General features: G+C 53.1%; 1 protein-coding gene across 1 annotated transcript in view; it reads left to right on the forward strand.

The window, feature by feature from the left end:
* Positions 1 to 14,531, forward strand: part of smg1 (SMG1 nonsense mediated mRNA decay associated PI3K related kinase) — a 121,071-nt gene that overhangs the window by 37,271 nt on the left and 69,269 nt on the right. The window contains 7 exon segments of the mRNA XM_045715889.1: positions 1,334 to 1,421; positions 1,519 to 1,620; positions 4,476 to 4,616; positions 7,021 to 7,196; positions 7,199 to 7,240; positions 8,293 to 8,489; positions 8,846 to 9,007. Coding sequence (XP_045571845.1) covers positions 1,334 to 1,421; positions 1,519 to 1,620; positions 4,476 to 4,616; positions 7,021 to 7,196; positions 7,199 to 7,240; positions 8,293 to 8,489; positions 8,846 to 9,007 — 908 coding nt within the window.

Here is a 14,531-nt window from a genome sequence, read left to right on the forward strand (position 1 = left end):
GTGTATCTATAGAGAGGGTCTGTTCCACAACGGTAAATACTGTGTATCTATAGAGAGGGTCTGTTCCACAACGGTAAATACTGTATCTATAGAGAGGGTCTGTTCCACAACGGTAAATACTGTGTATCTATAGAGAGGGTCTGTTCCACAACGGTAAATACTGTATCTATAGAGAGGGTCTGTTCCACAACGGTAAATACTGTATCTATAGAGAGGGTCTGTTCCACAACGGTAAATACTGTGGATCTATAGAGAGGGTCTGTTCCACAACGGTAAATACTGTATCTATAGAGAGGGTCTGTTCCACAACGGTAAATACTGTGGATCTATAGAGAGGGTCTGTTCCACAACGGTAAATACTGTGTATCTATAGAGAGGGTCTGTTCCACAACGGTAAATACTGTATCTATAGAGAGGGTCTGTTCCACAACGGTAAATACTGTGGATCTATAGAGAGGGTCTGTTCCACAACGGTAAATACTGTGTATCTATAGAGAGGGTATGTTCCACAACGGTAAATACTGTGGATCTATAGAGAGGGTCTGTTCCACAACGGTAAATACTGTATCTATAGAGAGGGTCTGCTCCACAACGGTAAATACTGTGGATCTATAGAGAGGGTCTGTTCCACAACGGTAAATACTGTGTATCTATAGAGAGGGTCTGTTCCACAACGGTAAATACTGTGTATCTATAGAGAGGGTCTGCTCCACAACGGTAAATACTGTGTCTATAGAGAGGGTCTGTTCCACAACGGTAAATACTGTATCTATAGAGAGGGTCTGTTCCACAACGGTAAATACTGTATCTATAGAGAGGGTCTGTTCCACAACGGTAAATACTGGATCTATAGAGAGGGTCTGTTCCACAACGGTAAATACTGTGGATCTATAGAGAGGGTCTGTTCCACAACGGTAAATACTGTGTATCTATAGAGAGGGTCTGTTCCACAACGGTAAATACTGGATCTATAGAGAGGGTCTGTTCCACAACGGTAAATACTGTGGATCTATAGAGAGGGTCTGTTCCACAACGGTAAATACTGTGTATCTATAGAGGGTAATAATCATAATTGTTTACTTTGGGGTTGTTAAAATCAGGTCAATCCCCAGGTGTTCCAGATATTCTAGATGGATGATTCATCCTGATTCTGGGGAATCTTCCAACCAGGATTTTTGGAAAACCTGATTCCCTGCTGTGTGTGTGTGTGTGTGTGTGTGTGTGTGTGTGTGTGTGTGTGTGTGTGTGTGTGTGTGTGTGTGTGTGTGTGTGTGTGTGTGTGTGTGTGTGTGTGTGTGTGTGTGTGTTGACTCTGTTCTCTGTCGGTCTGCAGCCCTGAATGAGGACCCAGTCATCTGCCTCCAGACCTGCAACAGCCTTCAGGTCATCTCCTCCTCACTCAACACAGAGCTGCTGCAGAGGTAACGCTCACACACACACACACCTAAACCAAGCCCAAATACACAAAAGCCTAACCCAAAGGTGTGTATAACGATGTCTCTGTCCTGTGCCTCCCAGGTGTGTGGATGTTTGTCGTGTCCAGCTGGTGCACTCTGCGGTGAGGGTGAGGCAGGCGTACGGCAAGCTGCTGAGGACAATCCCTCTGGACGTGACGCTCAGGTCAGCACACAACACAGACCGAACACCCTCCTCTTTCCTCAATTACTGACTGGGACTGCTCTAAGGCCGGGACTCTGCCAGTGACTGACTGGGACTGCTCTAAGGCCGGGACTCTGCCAGTGACTGACTGGGACTGCTCTAAGGCCGGGACTCTGCCAGTGACTGACTGGGACTGCTCTAAGGCCGGGACTCTGCCAGTGACTGACTGGGACTGCTCTAAGGCCGGGACTCTGCCAGTGACTGACTGGGACTGCTCTAAGGCCGGGACTCTGCCAGTGACTGACTGGGACTGCTCTAAGGCCGGGACTCTGCCAGTGACTGACTGGGACTGCTCTAAGGCCGGGACTCTGCCAGTGACTGACTGGGACTGCTCTAAGGCCGGGACTCCCAATCATGGCCGGTTGTGATAAAGCCCAGGATTGAACCAGGGTCTGTGACGCCTCTAGCACTGAGATGCAGTGCCTTAGACCACTGCACCACTTGGGAGCATTCCACAGGGATGCTGGCCAATGTGGGCCTCTAATGCTTCCCACAGTTGTCAAGTTGGGTGGAGGACCATACTTGATACACATGAGAGTGAAAAACCAGCAGCGTTGCAGCTCTTGACTCAATCCGCTGCACCTGGCGCCTACTACCATACCCCGTTCAAAGGCACTTAAATCACTTAGGTCTTGCCATTTCACCCTCGGATTGTGTATGTGTGCCATTCAATTAAAAATCCTTTAACCTGTCTCCTCCCCTTCATCTACACTGACTGAAGTGGATTTAACAGGTGACATCAATAAGGGATCATATCTTTCAGACCTCTCTGTTGTCCAGAAACGGACTGGTGCCCAGGCTACAGACATCTCTGTTGTCCAGAAACGGACTGGTACCCAGGCTACAGACATCTCTGTTGTCCAGAAACGGACTGGTGCCCAGGCTACAGACATCTCTGTTGTCCAGAAACGGACTGGTGCCCAGGCTACAGACATCTCTGTTGTCCAGAAACGGACTGGTACCCAGGCTACAGACATCTCTGTTGTCCAGAAACGGACTGGTGCCCAGGCTACAGACATCTCTGTTGTCCAGAAACGGACTGGTACCCAGGCTACAGACATCTCTGTTGTCCAGAAACGGACTGGTGCCCAGGCTACAGACATCTCTGTTGTCCAGAAACGGACTGGTACCCAGGCTACAGACATCTCTGTTGTCCAGAAACGGACTGGTGCCCAGGCTACAGACATCTCTGTTGTCCAGAAACGGACTGGTGCCCAGGCTACAGACATCTCTGTTGTCCAGAAACGGACTGGTACCCAGGCTACAGACCTCTCTGTTGTCCAGAAACGGACTGGTGCCCAGGCTACAGACCTCTCTGTTGTCCAGAAACGGACTGGTGCCCAGGCTACAGACATCTCTGTTGTCCAGAAACGGACTGGTGCCCAGGCTACAGACATCTCTGTTGTCCAGAAACGGACTGGTGCCCAGGCTACAGACATCTCTGTTGTCCAGAAACGGACTGGTGCCCAGGCTACAGACATCTCTGTTGTCCAGAAACGGACTGGTGCCCAGGCTACAGACATCTCAACAGATGACTCCCATTTGAAAAACCATAATCTCAATCTGTAATTTTCAGACAATGGTTCTGGCTGCTGCCTTTTGTTGTCCATCTACCTCCCTGCAGTGACCTTAATGTGTCCACCTCCCTGCAGTGACCTTAATGTGTCTACCTCCCTGCAGTGACCTTAATGTGTCTACCTCCCTGCAGTGGCCTTAATGTGTCTACCTCTCTGCAGTGGCCTTAATGTGTCTACCTCCCTGCAGTGGCCTTAATGTGTCTACCTCCCTGCAGTGACCTTAATGTGTCTACCTCCCTGCAGTGACCTTAATGTGTCTACCTCTCTGCAGTGACCTTAATGTGTCTACCTCTCTGCAGTGGCCTTAATGTGTCTACCTCCCTGCAGTGGCCTTAATGTGTCTACCTCCCTGCAGTGGCCTTAATGTGTCTACCTCTCTGCAGTGACCTTAATGTGTCTACCTCTCTGCAGTGACCTTAATGTGTCTACCTCCCTGCAGTGGCCTTAATGTGTCTACCTCTCTGCAGTGACCTTAATGTGTCTACCTCTCTGCAGTGACTTTAATGTGTCTACCTCTCTGCAGTGGCCTTAATGTGTCTACCTCTCTGCAGTGGCCTTAATGTGTCTACCTCTCTGCAGTGGCCTTAATGTGTCTACCTCTCTGCAGTGGCCTTAATGTGTCTACCTCCCTGCAGTGGCCTTAATGTGTCCACCTCCCTGCAGTGACCTTAATGTGTCTACCTCCCTGCAGTGACCTTAATGTGTCTACCTCCCTGCAGTGGCCTTAATGTGTCTACCTCTCTGCAGTGGCCTTAATGTGTCCACCTCCCTGCAGTGACCTTAATGTGTGTGTGACCATGCAGTGACCCTGCAGTGACCTTAGTGTGTGTGTGTGACCCTGCAGTGACCATAATGTGTGTGTGTGACCCTGCAGTAACCATAATGTGTGTGTGTGACCCTGCAGTAACCATAAGTGTGTGTGTGTGTGTGTGTGTGTGTGTGTGTGTGTGACCCTGCAGTAACCATAATGTGTGTGTGTGTGTGTGTGTGTGTGTGTGACCCTGCAGTAACCATAATGTGTGTGTGTGTGTGTGTGTGTGACCCTGCAGTAACCATAATGTGTGTGTGTGTGTGTGTGACCCTGCAGTAACCATAATGTGTGTGTGTGACCCTGCAGTAACCATAATGTGTGTGTGACCTTAATGTGTGTGTGACCCTGCAGTGACCATAATGTGCGTGTGTGACCCTGCAGTAACCATAATGTGTGTGTGTGACCTTAATGTGTGTGTGACCCTGCAGTAACCACAGCCACCCAGAGATAGAGGAGATCTCCCTGGTGGTCCGTCGCCACATGAGCCGCCCCCCCAGCAGCACCTTTCACCCCCAGGACTTCAGTGACCTCATCAGCTTCATCCTCTATGGCAGCCAGCACCGCGGAGGGTAGGCTACCTGGCTCTGTGTGTGTGTGTGGGGGGGGGGTCCTTCTGCTAACGTGTGTGTTGTGGATCAGTTGGTAGAGCATGGGGCTTACAACACCAGGGTTGTGGGTCCAGTGTGGATCAGTTGGTAGAGCATGGGGCTTACAACACCAGGGTTGTGGGTCCCGTGTGGATCAGTTGGTAGAGCATGGGGCTTACAACACCAGGGTTGTGGGTCCAGTGTGGATCAGTTGGTAGAGCATGGGGCTTACAACACCAGGGTTGTGGGTCCAGTGTGGATCAGTTGGTAGAGCATGGTGCTTACAACGCCAGGGTTGTGGGTCCCGTGTGGATCAGTTGGTAGAGCATGGGGCTTACAACACCAGGGTTGTGGGTCCCGTGTGGATCAGTTGGTAGAGCATGGTGCTTACAACACCAGGGTTGGGGGTCCCGTGTGGATCAGTTGGTAGAGCATGGGGCTTACAACACCAGGGTTGTGGGTCCCGTGTGGATCAGTTGGTAGAGCATGGGGCTTACAACACCAGGGTTGTGGGTCCAGTGTGGATCAGTTGGTAGAGCATGGGGCTTACAACACCAGGGTTGTGGGTCCCGTGTGGATCAGTTGGTAGAGCATGGGGCTTACAACACCAGGGTTGTGGGTCCCGTGTGGATCAGTTGGTAGAGCATGGGGCTTACAACACCAGGGTTGTGGGTCCAGTGTGGATCAGTTGGTAGAGCATGGGGCTTACAACGCCAGGGTTGTGGGTCCAGTGTGGATCAGTTGGTAGAGCATGGTGCTTACAACGCCAGGGTTGTGGGTCCCGTGTGGATCAGTTGGTAGAGCATGGTGCTTACAACACCAGGGTTGTGGGTCCAGTGTGGATCAGTTGGTAGAGCATGGGGCTTACAACACCAGGGTTGTGGGTCCAGTGTGGATCAGTTGGTAGAGCATGGTGCTTACAACGCCAGGGTTGTGGGTCCCGTGTGGATCAGTTGGTAGAGCATGGGGCTTACAACACCAGGGTTGTGGGTCCAGTGTGGATCAGTTGGTAGAGCATGGGGCTTACAACACCAGGGTTGTGGGTCCAGTGTGGATCAGTTGGTAGAGCATGGGGCTTACAACACCAGGGTTGTGGGTCCCGTGTGGATCAGTTGGTAGAGCATGGGGCTTACAACACCAGGGTTGTGGGTCCCGTGTGGATCAGTTGGTAGAGCATGGGGCTTACAACACCAGGGTTGTGGGTCCCGTGTGGATCAGTTGGTAGAGCATGGGGCTTACAACACCAGGGTTGTGGGTCCCGTGTGGATCAGTTGGTAGAGCATGGGGCTTACAACACCAGGGTTGTGGGTCCCGTGTGGATCAGTTGGTAGAGCATGGGGCTTACAACACCAGGGTTGTGGGTCCAGTGTGGATCAGTTGGTAGAGCATGGGGCTTACAACACCAGGGTTGTGGGTCCAGTGTGGATCAGTTGGTAGAGCATGGGGCTTACAACACCAGGGTTGGGGGTCCCGTGTGGATCAGTTGGTAGAGCATGGGGCTTACAACACCAGGGTTGGGGGTCCCGTGTGGATCAGTTGGTAGAGCATGGGGCTTACAACACCAGGGTTGTGGGTCCCGTGTGGATCAGTTGGTAGAGCATGGGGCTTACAACACCAGGGTTGGGGGTCCCGTGTGGATCAGTTGGTAGAGCATGGGGCTTACAACACCAGGGTTGGGGGTCCAGTGTGGATCAGTTGGTAGAGCATGGGGCTTACAACACCAGGGTTGGGGGTCCCGTGTGGATCAGTTGGTAGAGCATGGGGCTTACAACACCAGGGTTGGGGGTCCCGTGTGGATCAGTTGGTAGAGCATGGGGCTTACAACACCAGGGTTGTGGGTCCCGTGTGGATCAGTTGGTAGAGCATGGGGCTTACAACACCAGGGTTGGGGGTTTGATTCCCACGGGGGACCAGGATGGGAGGGGAAACTATGAAAATGTATGCAATCACTACTGTACTGTAAGTCACTCTGGATAAGAGGGTCTGATAAATGACAATGTAAATGTGTGTATCATCTCATAACCTGTGTGTGTGTTCTGCTAACGTGTGTGTTGATATATGCTACATGTGTGTGTTCTGCTAACGTGTGTGTGTGTGTTCTGCTAACGTGTGTGTGTTCTGCTAACGTGTGTGTGTTCTGCTAACGTGTGTGTGTTCTGCTAACGTGTGTGTTCTGCTAACGTGTGTGTGTGTGTTCTGCTAACGTGTGTGTTGATATATGCTACATGTGTGTGTTCTGCTAACGTGTGTGTGTGTGTTCTGCTAACGTGTGTGTGTTCTGCTAACGTGTGTGTGTTCTGCTAACGTGTGTGTTCTGCTAACGTGTGTGTGTGTGTTCTGCTAACGTGTGTGTGTTGATATATGCTACCTGTGTGTCTTCCTACAGTAAAGAACCGTGGCTGGAGCGTCTGTACCACAGCTGTCAGCGTCTGGAGAAGCGTGAGGGTGTCTCCGGTGCGGCTGGCGGTGTGTGTGTACCGCGGGGTCTGCTGAAGACTGAGGCGGTGCTGTGGCAGTGGGCGGTGTGGGAGGCAGCTCAGTTCACAGTGTTGTCTAAACTCCGTACCCGCTGGGACGGGCACAGGACACCTTCCAGACCATAGAGGGTACGGGCTGTTACACACTCACACACACACACACACACACACACACACACACACACACACACACACACACACACACACACTGCAGGGAATCAGGTTTTCCAAAAATCCTGGTTGGAAGATTCCCCACACACACACACACACACACACACACAGACACACACACACACACACACACACAGACACACACACACACAGACACAGACACAGACACAGACAGAGTCCAGAGTTTTCCCCATGATGTTTTTAACATGTTGCTGATAAGTTGGGGGAGGCCTGGAGAGGGGCTGTTCTTTGTATTTCTGAACCCCGGTAACTCCACCCCGGTAACTCCACCCCGGTAACTCCACCCCGGTAACTCCACCCCGGTAACTGCCAGGTAGACCCGTAAACCAGGGGTGCAAACTCATTTTGCCCCGTGAGCCACATTTACTTTTCAGTAAGTTCCGGAGGGCCGCACTGAAAATGTGTTATTTCTTTCACAGTCAAAATCATTTTGGGAATTTCCGATGCTCCCTGACTGTCTAGCTTCATGTCGGTGATATTTCTATTAGCCAGCTGGACACAGTCAAACTGTACGAAATGCAGGTCCATTATCATTTCTACAGTTTCCATTTGGTTTGAGTCATTTTAAAGTATATTGACCCCCCATTCCATCCTATACACATTCTGGATGTACATGCTGCCTCTTTCAAGAACATAACCTCCCCTCTCTCCTCCCTCGCTCCTCCCTCCTCCCCTCCCTCGCTCCTCCCTCCTCCCCTCCCTCGCTCCTCCCTCCTCCCCTCCCTCGCTCCTCCCTCCTCCCCTCCCTCGCTCCTCCCTCCTCCCCTCCCTCGCTCCTCCCTCCTCTCCTCCCTCGCTCCTCCCTCGCTCCTCCCTCGCTCCTCCCTCCTCTCCTCCCTCCTCTCCTCCCTCCTCTCCTCCCTCCTCTCCTCCCTCCTCTCCTCCCTCCTCTCCTCCCTCGCTCCTCCCTCCCTCTTCCCTCCGCTCCTCCCCTCCCTCTTCCCTCCCGCTCCTCCCTCCCCCCTCGCTCCTCCCCTCCCTCTCTCCAGGTATGATCCGCAGCCTGGCGGCCCACAGTCTGAACACTGAACAGGAGCTCAGCCAATGGAGCGGCGGCGACACGGATGACGGTCACCATAGCAACCAGCTGCGTCTGGCGCTGCTCTTGCAGTTCCTGGAAAACCTGGAGAAACTGATGTACAACGCCTACGAGGGCTGTGCCAACGCTCTGACCGCACCGCCCAAGGTACACACACACACCTACACTTTGAGAAACTGATGTCCAACGCCTACGAGGGCTGTGCCAATGTGCTGACCGCACCGCCCAAGTGCCCCCCAGCCCCTAATGTTAACTATATTTTTCTCCCTCTCTCCTTCCCTCTCTCTCTCCTTCCCTCTCTCTCTCCTTCCCTCTCTCTCTCCTTCCCTCTCTCTCTCCTTCCCTCTCTCTCTCCTTCCCTCTCTCTCTCCTTCCCTCTCTCTCTCCTTCCCTCTCTCTCTCTCCTTCCCTCTCTCTCTCTCCTTCCCTCTCTCTCTCCTTCCCTCTCTCTCTCCTTCCCTCTCTCTCTCCTTCCCTCTCTCTCTCCTTCCCTCTGTATCCAGGGTATCAGAACATTCTTCTATACCAACCGTCAGACCTGCCAGGATTGGCTGACTCGTATCCGCCTGGCCCTGATGAGGGTGGGGCTTCTGTCCGGCCAACCAGCAGTCACCGTCCGCCATGGCTTGGACCTGCTCACTGAGATCCAAAACAGCAGCACTCTGGTAACGGGAGGAGAGACACAGTCCCAGGCCTGTGTCCTAAACCACACCCTATTCCCTATATAGTGCACTACTTTTGACCAGAGCCCCAACTGAACCTAGTGTACTTGACCACACAGAGACACACACTCAGCATCACCTGGCTCCATCAGTCAGTCAACTGTTTTCAACCACGACCCCTTTACCTGAAGTTCCTAAATACATCACCTGTAACTGACCCCCATGTCTCCTCTCTGTAGGGTCCAGGTCTCTTCTGGTTACCTGTAACTGACCCCCATGTCTCCTCTCTGTAGGGTCCAGGTCTCTTCTGGTTACCTGTAACTGACCCCCATGTCTCCTCTCTGTAGGGTCCATGTCTCTTCTGGTTACCTGTAACTGACCCCCCCATGTCTCCTCTCTGTAGGGTCCAGGTCTCTTCTGGTTACCTGTAACTGACCCCCCATGTCTCCTCTCTGTAGGGTCCAGGTCTCTTCTGGTTACCTGTAACTGACCCCCATGTCTCCTCTCTGTAGGGTCCAGGTCTCTTCTGGTTACCTGTAACTGACCCCCATGTCTCCTCTCTGTAGGGTCCAGGTCTCTTCTGGTTACCTGTAACTGACCCCCCCATGTCTCCTCTCTGTAGGGTCCAGGTCTCTTCTGGTTACCTTTAACTGACCCCATGTCTCCTCTCTGTAGGGTCCAGGTCTCTTCTGGTTACCTGTAACTGACCCCATGTCTCCTCTCTGTAGGATCCAGGTCTCTTCTGGTTACCTGTAACTGACCCCCCCATGTCTCCTCTCTGTAGGGTCCAGGTCTCTTCTGGTTACCTGTAACTGACCCCCATGTCTCCTCTCTGTAGGGTCCAGGTCTCTTCTGGTTATCTGTAACTGACCCCCCCATGTCTCCTCTCTGTAGGGTCCAGATCTATTCTGGTTACCTGTAACTGACCCCCCCATGTCTCCTCTCTGTAGGTTCCAGGTCTCTTCTGGTTACCTGTAACTGACCCCTATGTCTCCTCTCTGTAGGGTCCAGGTCTCTTCTGGTTACCTGTAACTGACCCCCATGTCTCCTCTCTGTAGGGTCCAGGTCTCTTCTGGTTACCTGTAACTGACCCCCCCATGTCTCCTCTCTGTAGGGTCCAGGTCTCTTCTGGTTACCTGTAACTGACCCCCCATGTCTCCTCTCTGTAGGGTCCAGGTCTCTTCTGGTTACCTGTAACTGACCCCCCCATGTCTCCTCTCTGTAGGGTCCAGGTCTCTTCTGGTTACCTGTAACTGACCCCCATGTCTCCTCTCTGTAGGGTCCAGGTCTCTTCTGGTTACCTGTAACTGACCCCCCATGTCTCCTCTCTGTAGGGTCCAGGTCTCTTCTGGTTACCTGTAACTGACCCCCATGTCTCCTCTCTGTAGGGTCCAGGTCTCTTCTGGTTACCTGTAACTGACCCCCCCATGTCTCCCTCTCTGTAGGGTCCAGGTCTCTTCTGGTTACCTGTAACTGACCCCCATGTCTCCTCTCTGTAGGGTCCAGGTCTCTTCTGGTTACCTGTAACTGACCCCCATGTCTCCTCTCTGTAGGGTCCAGGTCTCTTCTGGTTACCTGTAACTGACCCCCCATGTCTCCTCTCTGTAGGGTCCAGGTCTCTTCTGGTTACCTGTAACTGACCCCCCCATGTCTCCTCTCTGTAGGGTCCAGGTCTCTTCTGGTTACCTGTAACTGACCCCCCATGTCTCCTCTCTGTAGGGTCCAGGTCTCTTCTGGTTACCTGTAACTGACCCCCCATGTCTCCTCTCTGTAGGGTCCAGGTCTCTTCTGGTTACCTGTAACTGACCCCCCATGTCTCCTCTCTGTAGGGTCCAGGTCTCTTCTGGTTACCTGTAACTGACCCCCCATGTCTCCTCTCTGTAGGGTCCAGGTCTCTTCTGGTTACCTGTAACTGACCCCCCCATGTCTCCTCTCTGTAGGGTCCAGGTCTCTTCTGGTTACCTGTAACTGACCCCCATGTCTCCTCTCTGTAGGGTCCAGGTCTCTTCTGGTTACCTGTAACTGACCCCCCCATGTCTCCTCTCTGTAGGGTCCAGGTCTCTTCTGGTTACCTGTAACTGACCCCCCCATGTCTCCTCTCTGTAGGGTCCAGGTCTCTTCTGGTTACCTGTAACTGACCCCCCATGTCTCCTCTCTGTAGGGTCCAGGTCTCTTCTGGTTACCTGTAACTGACCCCCCATGTCTCCTCTCTGTAGGGTCCAGGTCTCTTCTGGTTACCTGTAACTGACCCCCATGTCTCCTCTCTGTAGGGTCCAGGTCTCTTCTGGTTACCTGTAACTGACCCCCCCATGTCTCCTCTCTGTAGGGTCCAGGTCTCTTCTGGTTACCTGTAACTGACCCCATGTCTCCTCTCTGTAGGGTCCAGGTCTCTTCTGGTTACCTGTAACTGACCCCCATGTCTCCTCTCTGTAGGGTCCAGGTCTCTTCTGGTTACCTGTAACTGACCCCCCATGTCTCCTCTCTGTAGGGTCCAGGTCTCTTCTGGTTACCTGTAACTGACCCCCCATGTCTCCTCTCTGTAGGGTCCAGGTCTCTTCTGGTTACCTGTAACTGACCCCCCCATGTCTCCTCTCTGTAGGGTCCAGGTCTCTTCTGGTTACCTGTAACTGACCCCCCATGTCTCCTCTCTGTAGGGTCCAGGTCTCTTCTGGTTACCTGTAACTGACCCCCCATGTCTCCTCTCTGTAGGGTCCAGGTCTCTTCTGGTTACCTGTAACTGACCCCCCCATGTCTCCTCTCTGTAGGGTCCAGGTCTCTTCTGGTTACCTGTAACTGACCCCCCATGTCTCCTCTCTGTAGGGTCCAGGTCTCTTCTGGTTACCTGTAACTGACCCCCCATGTCTCCTCTCTGTAGGGTCCAGGTCTCTTCTGGTTACCTGTAACTGACCCCCCCATGTCTCCTCTCTGTAGGGTCCAGGTCTCTTCTGGTTACCTGTAACTGACCCCCCCATGTCTCCTCTCTGTAGGGTCCAGGTCTCTTCTGGTTACCTGTAACTGACCCCCCATGTCTCCTCTCTGTAGGGTCCAGGTCTCTTCTGGTTACCTGTAACTGACCCCCCATGTCTCCTCTCTGTAGGGTCCAGGTCTCTTCTGGTTACCTGTAACTGACCCCCCCATGTCTCCTCTCTGTAGGGTCCAGGTCTCTTCTGGTTACCTGTAACTGACCCCCCATGTCTCCTCTCTGTAGGGTCCAGGTCTCTTCTGGTTACCTGTAACTGACCCCCCATGTCTCCTCTCTGTAGGGTCCAGGTCTCTTCTGGTTACCTGTAACTGACCCCCCATGTCTCCTCTCTGTAGGGTCCAGGTCTCTTCTGGTTACCTGTAACTGACCCCCCCATGTCTCCTCTCTGTAGGGTCCAGGTCTCTTCTGGTTACCTGTAACTGACCCCCCCATGTCTCCTCTCTGTAGGGTCCAGGTCTCTTCTGGTTACCTGTAACTGACCCCCCATGTCTCCTCTCTGTAGGGTCCAGGTCTCTTCTGGTTACCTGTAACTGACCCCCCATGTCTCCTCTCTGTAGGGTCCAGGTCTCTTCTGGTTACCTGTAACTGACCCCCCATGTCTCCTCTCTGTAGGGTCCAGGTCTCTTCTGGTTACCTGTAACTGACCCCCCCATGTCTCCTCTCTGTAGGGTCCAGGTCTCTTCTGGTTACCTGTAACTGACCCCCCCATGTCTCCTCTCTGTAGGGTCCAGGTCTCTTCTGGTTACCTGTAACTGACCCCCCATGTCTCCTCTCTGTAGGGTCCAGGTCTCTTCTGGTTACCTGTAACTGACCCCCCATGTCTCCTCTCTGTAGGGTCCAGGTCTCTTCTGGTTACCTGTAACTGACCCCCCCATGTCTCCTCTCTGTAGGGTCCAGGTCTCTTCTGGTTACCTGTAACTGACCCCCCATGTCTCCTCTCTGTAGGGTCCAGGTCTCTTCTGGTTACCTGTAACTGACCCCCCATGTCTCCTCTCTGTAGGGTCCAGGTCTCTTCTGGTTACCTGTAACTGACCCCCCCATGTCTCCTCTCTGTAGGGTCCAGGTCTCTTCTGGTTACCTGTAACTGACCCCCCCCATGTCTCCTCTCTGTAGGGTCCAGGTCTCTTCTGGTTACCTGTAACTGACCCCCCATGTCTCCTCTCTGTAGGGTCCAGGTCTCTTCTGGTTACCTGTAACTGACCCCCCCATGTCTCCTCTCTGTAGGGTCCAGGTCTCTTCTGGTTACCTGTAACTGACCCCCCCCATGTCTCCTCTCTGTAGGGTCCAGGTCTCTTCTGGTTACCTGTAACTGACCCCCCATGTCTCCTCTCTGTAGGGTCCAGGTCTCTTCTGGTTACCTGTAACTGACCCCCCATGTCTCCTCTCTGTAGGGTCCAGGTCTCTTCTGGTTACCTGTAACTGACCCCCCATGTCTCCTCTCTGTAGGGTCCAGGTCTCTTCTGGTTACCTGTAACTGACCCCCCCATGTCTCCTCTCTGTAGGGTCCAGGTCTCTTCTGGTTACCTGTAACTGACCCCCCATGTCTCCTCTCTGTAGGGTCCAGGTCTCTTCTGGTTACCTGTAACTGACCCCCCATGTCTCCTCTCTGTAGGGTCCAGGTCTCTTCTGGTTACCTGTAACTGACCCCCCATGTCTCCTCTCTGTAGGGTCCAGGTCTCTTCTGGTTACCTGTAACTGACCCCCCCATGTCTCCTCTCTGTAGGGTCCAGGTCTCTTCTGGTTACCTGTAACTGACCCCCCATGTCTCCTCTCTGTAGGGTCCAGGTCTCTTCTGGTTACCTGTAACTGACCCCCATGTCTCCTCTCTGTAGGGTCCAGGTCTCTTCTGGTTACCTGTAACTGACCCCCCATGTCTCCTCTCTGTAGGGTCCAGGTCTCTTCTGGTTTGCTGTAACTGACCCCCCCATGTCTCCTCTCTGTAGGGTCCAGGTCTCTTCTGGTTACCTGTAACTGACCCCCCCATGTCTCCTCTCTGTAGGGTCCAGGTCTCTTCTGGTTACCTGTAACTGACCCCCCCATGTCTCCTCTCTGTAGGGTCCAGGTCTCTTCTGGTTACCTGTAACTGACCCCCCATGTCTCCTCTCTGTAGGGTCCAGGTCTCTTCTGGTTACCTGTAACTGACCCCCCATGTCTCCTCTCTGTAGGGTCCAGGTCTCTTCTGGTTACCTGTAACTGACCCCCCATGTCTCCTCTCTGTAGGGTCCAGGTCTCTTCTGGTTACCTGTAACTGACCCCCCCATGTCTCCTCTCTGTAGGGTCCAGGTCTCTTCTGGTTACCTGTAACTGACCCCCCCATGTCTCCTCTCTGTAGGGTCCAGGTCTCTTCTGGTTACCTGTAACTGACCCCCCATGTCTCCTCTCTGTAGGGTCCAGGTCTCTTCTGGTTACCTGTAACTGACCCCCCATGTCTCCTCTCTGTAGGGTCCAGGTCTCTTCTGGTTACCTGTAACTGACCCCCCATGTCTCCTCTCTGTAGGGTCCAGGTCTCTTCTGGTTACCTGTAACTGACCCCCCATGTCTCCT

The sequence above is a fragment of the Salmo salar genome, chromosome ssa03 (assembly GCF_905237065.1).
Source record: "Salmo salar chromosome ssa03, Ssal_v3.1, whole genome shotgun sequence".
Classification (NCBI taxonomy): domain Eukaryota; kingdom Metazoa; phylum Chordata; class Actinopteri; order Salmoniformes; family Salmonidae; genus Salmo; species Salmo salar.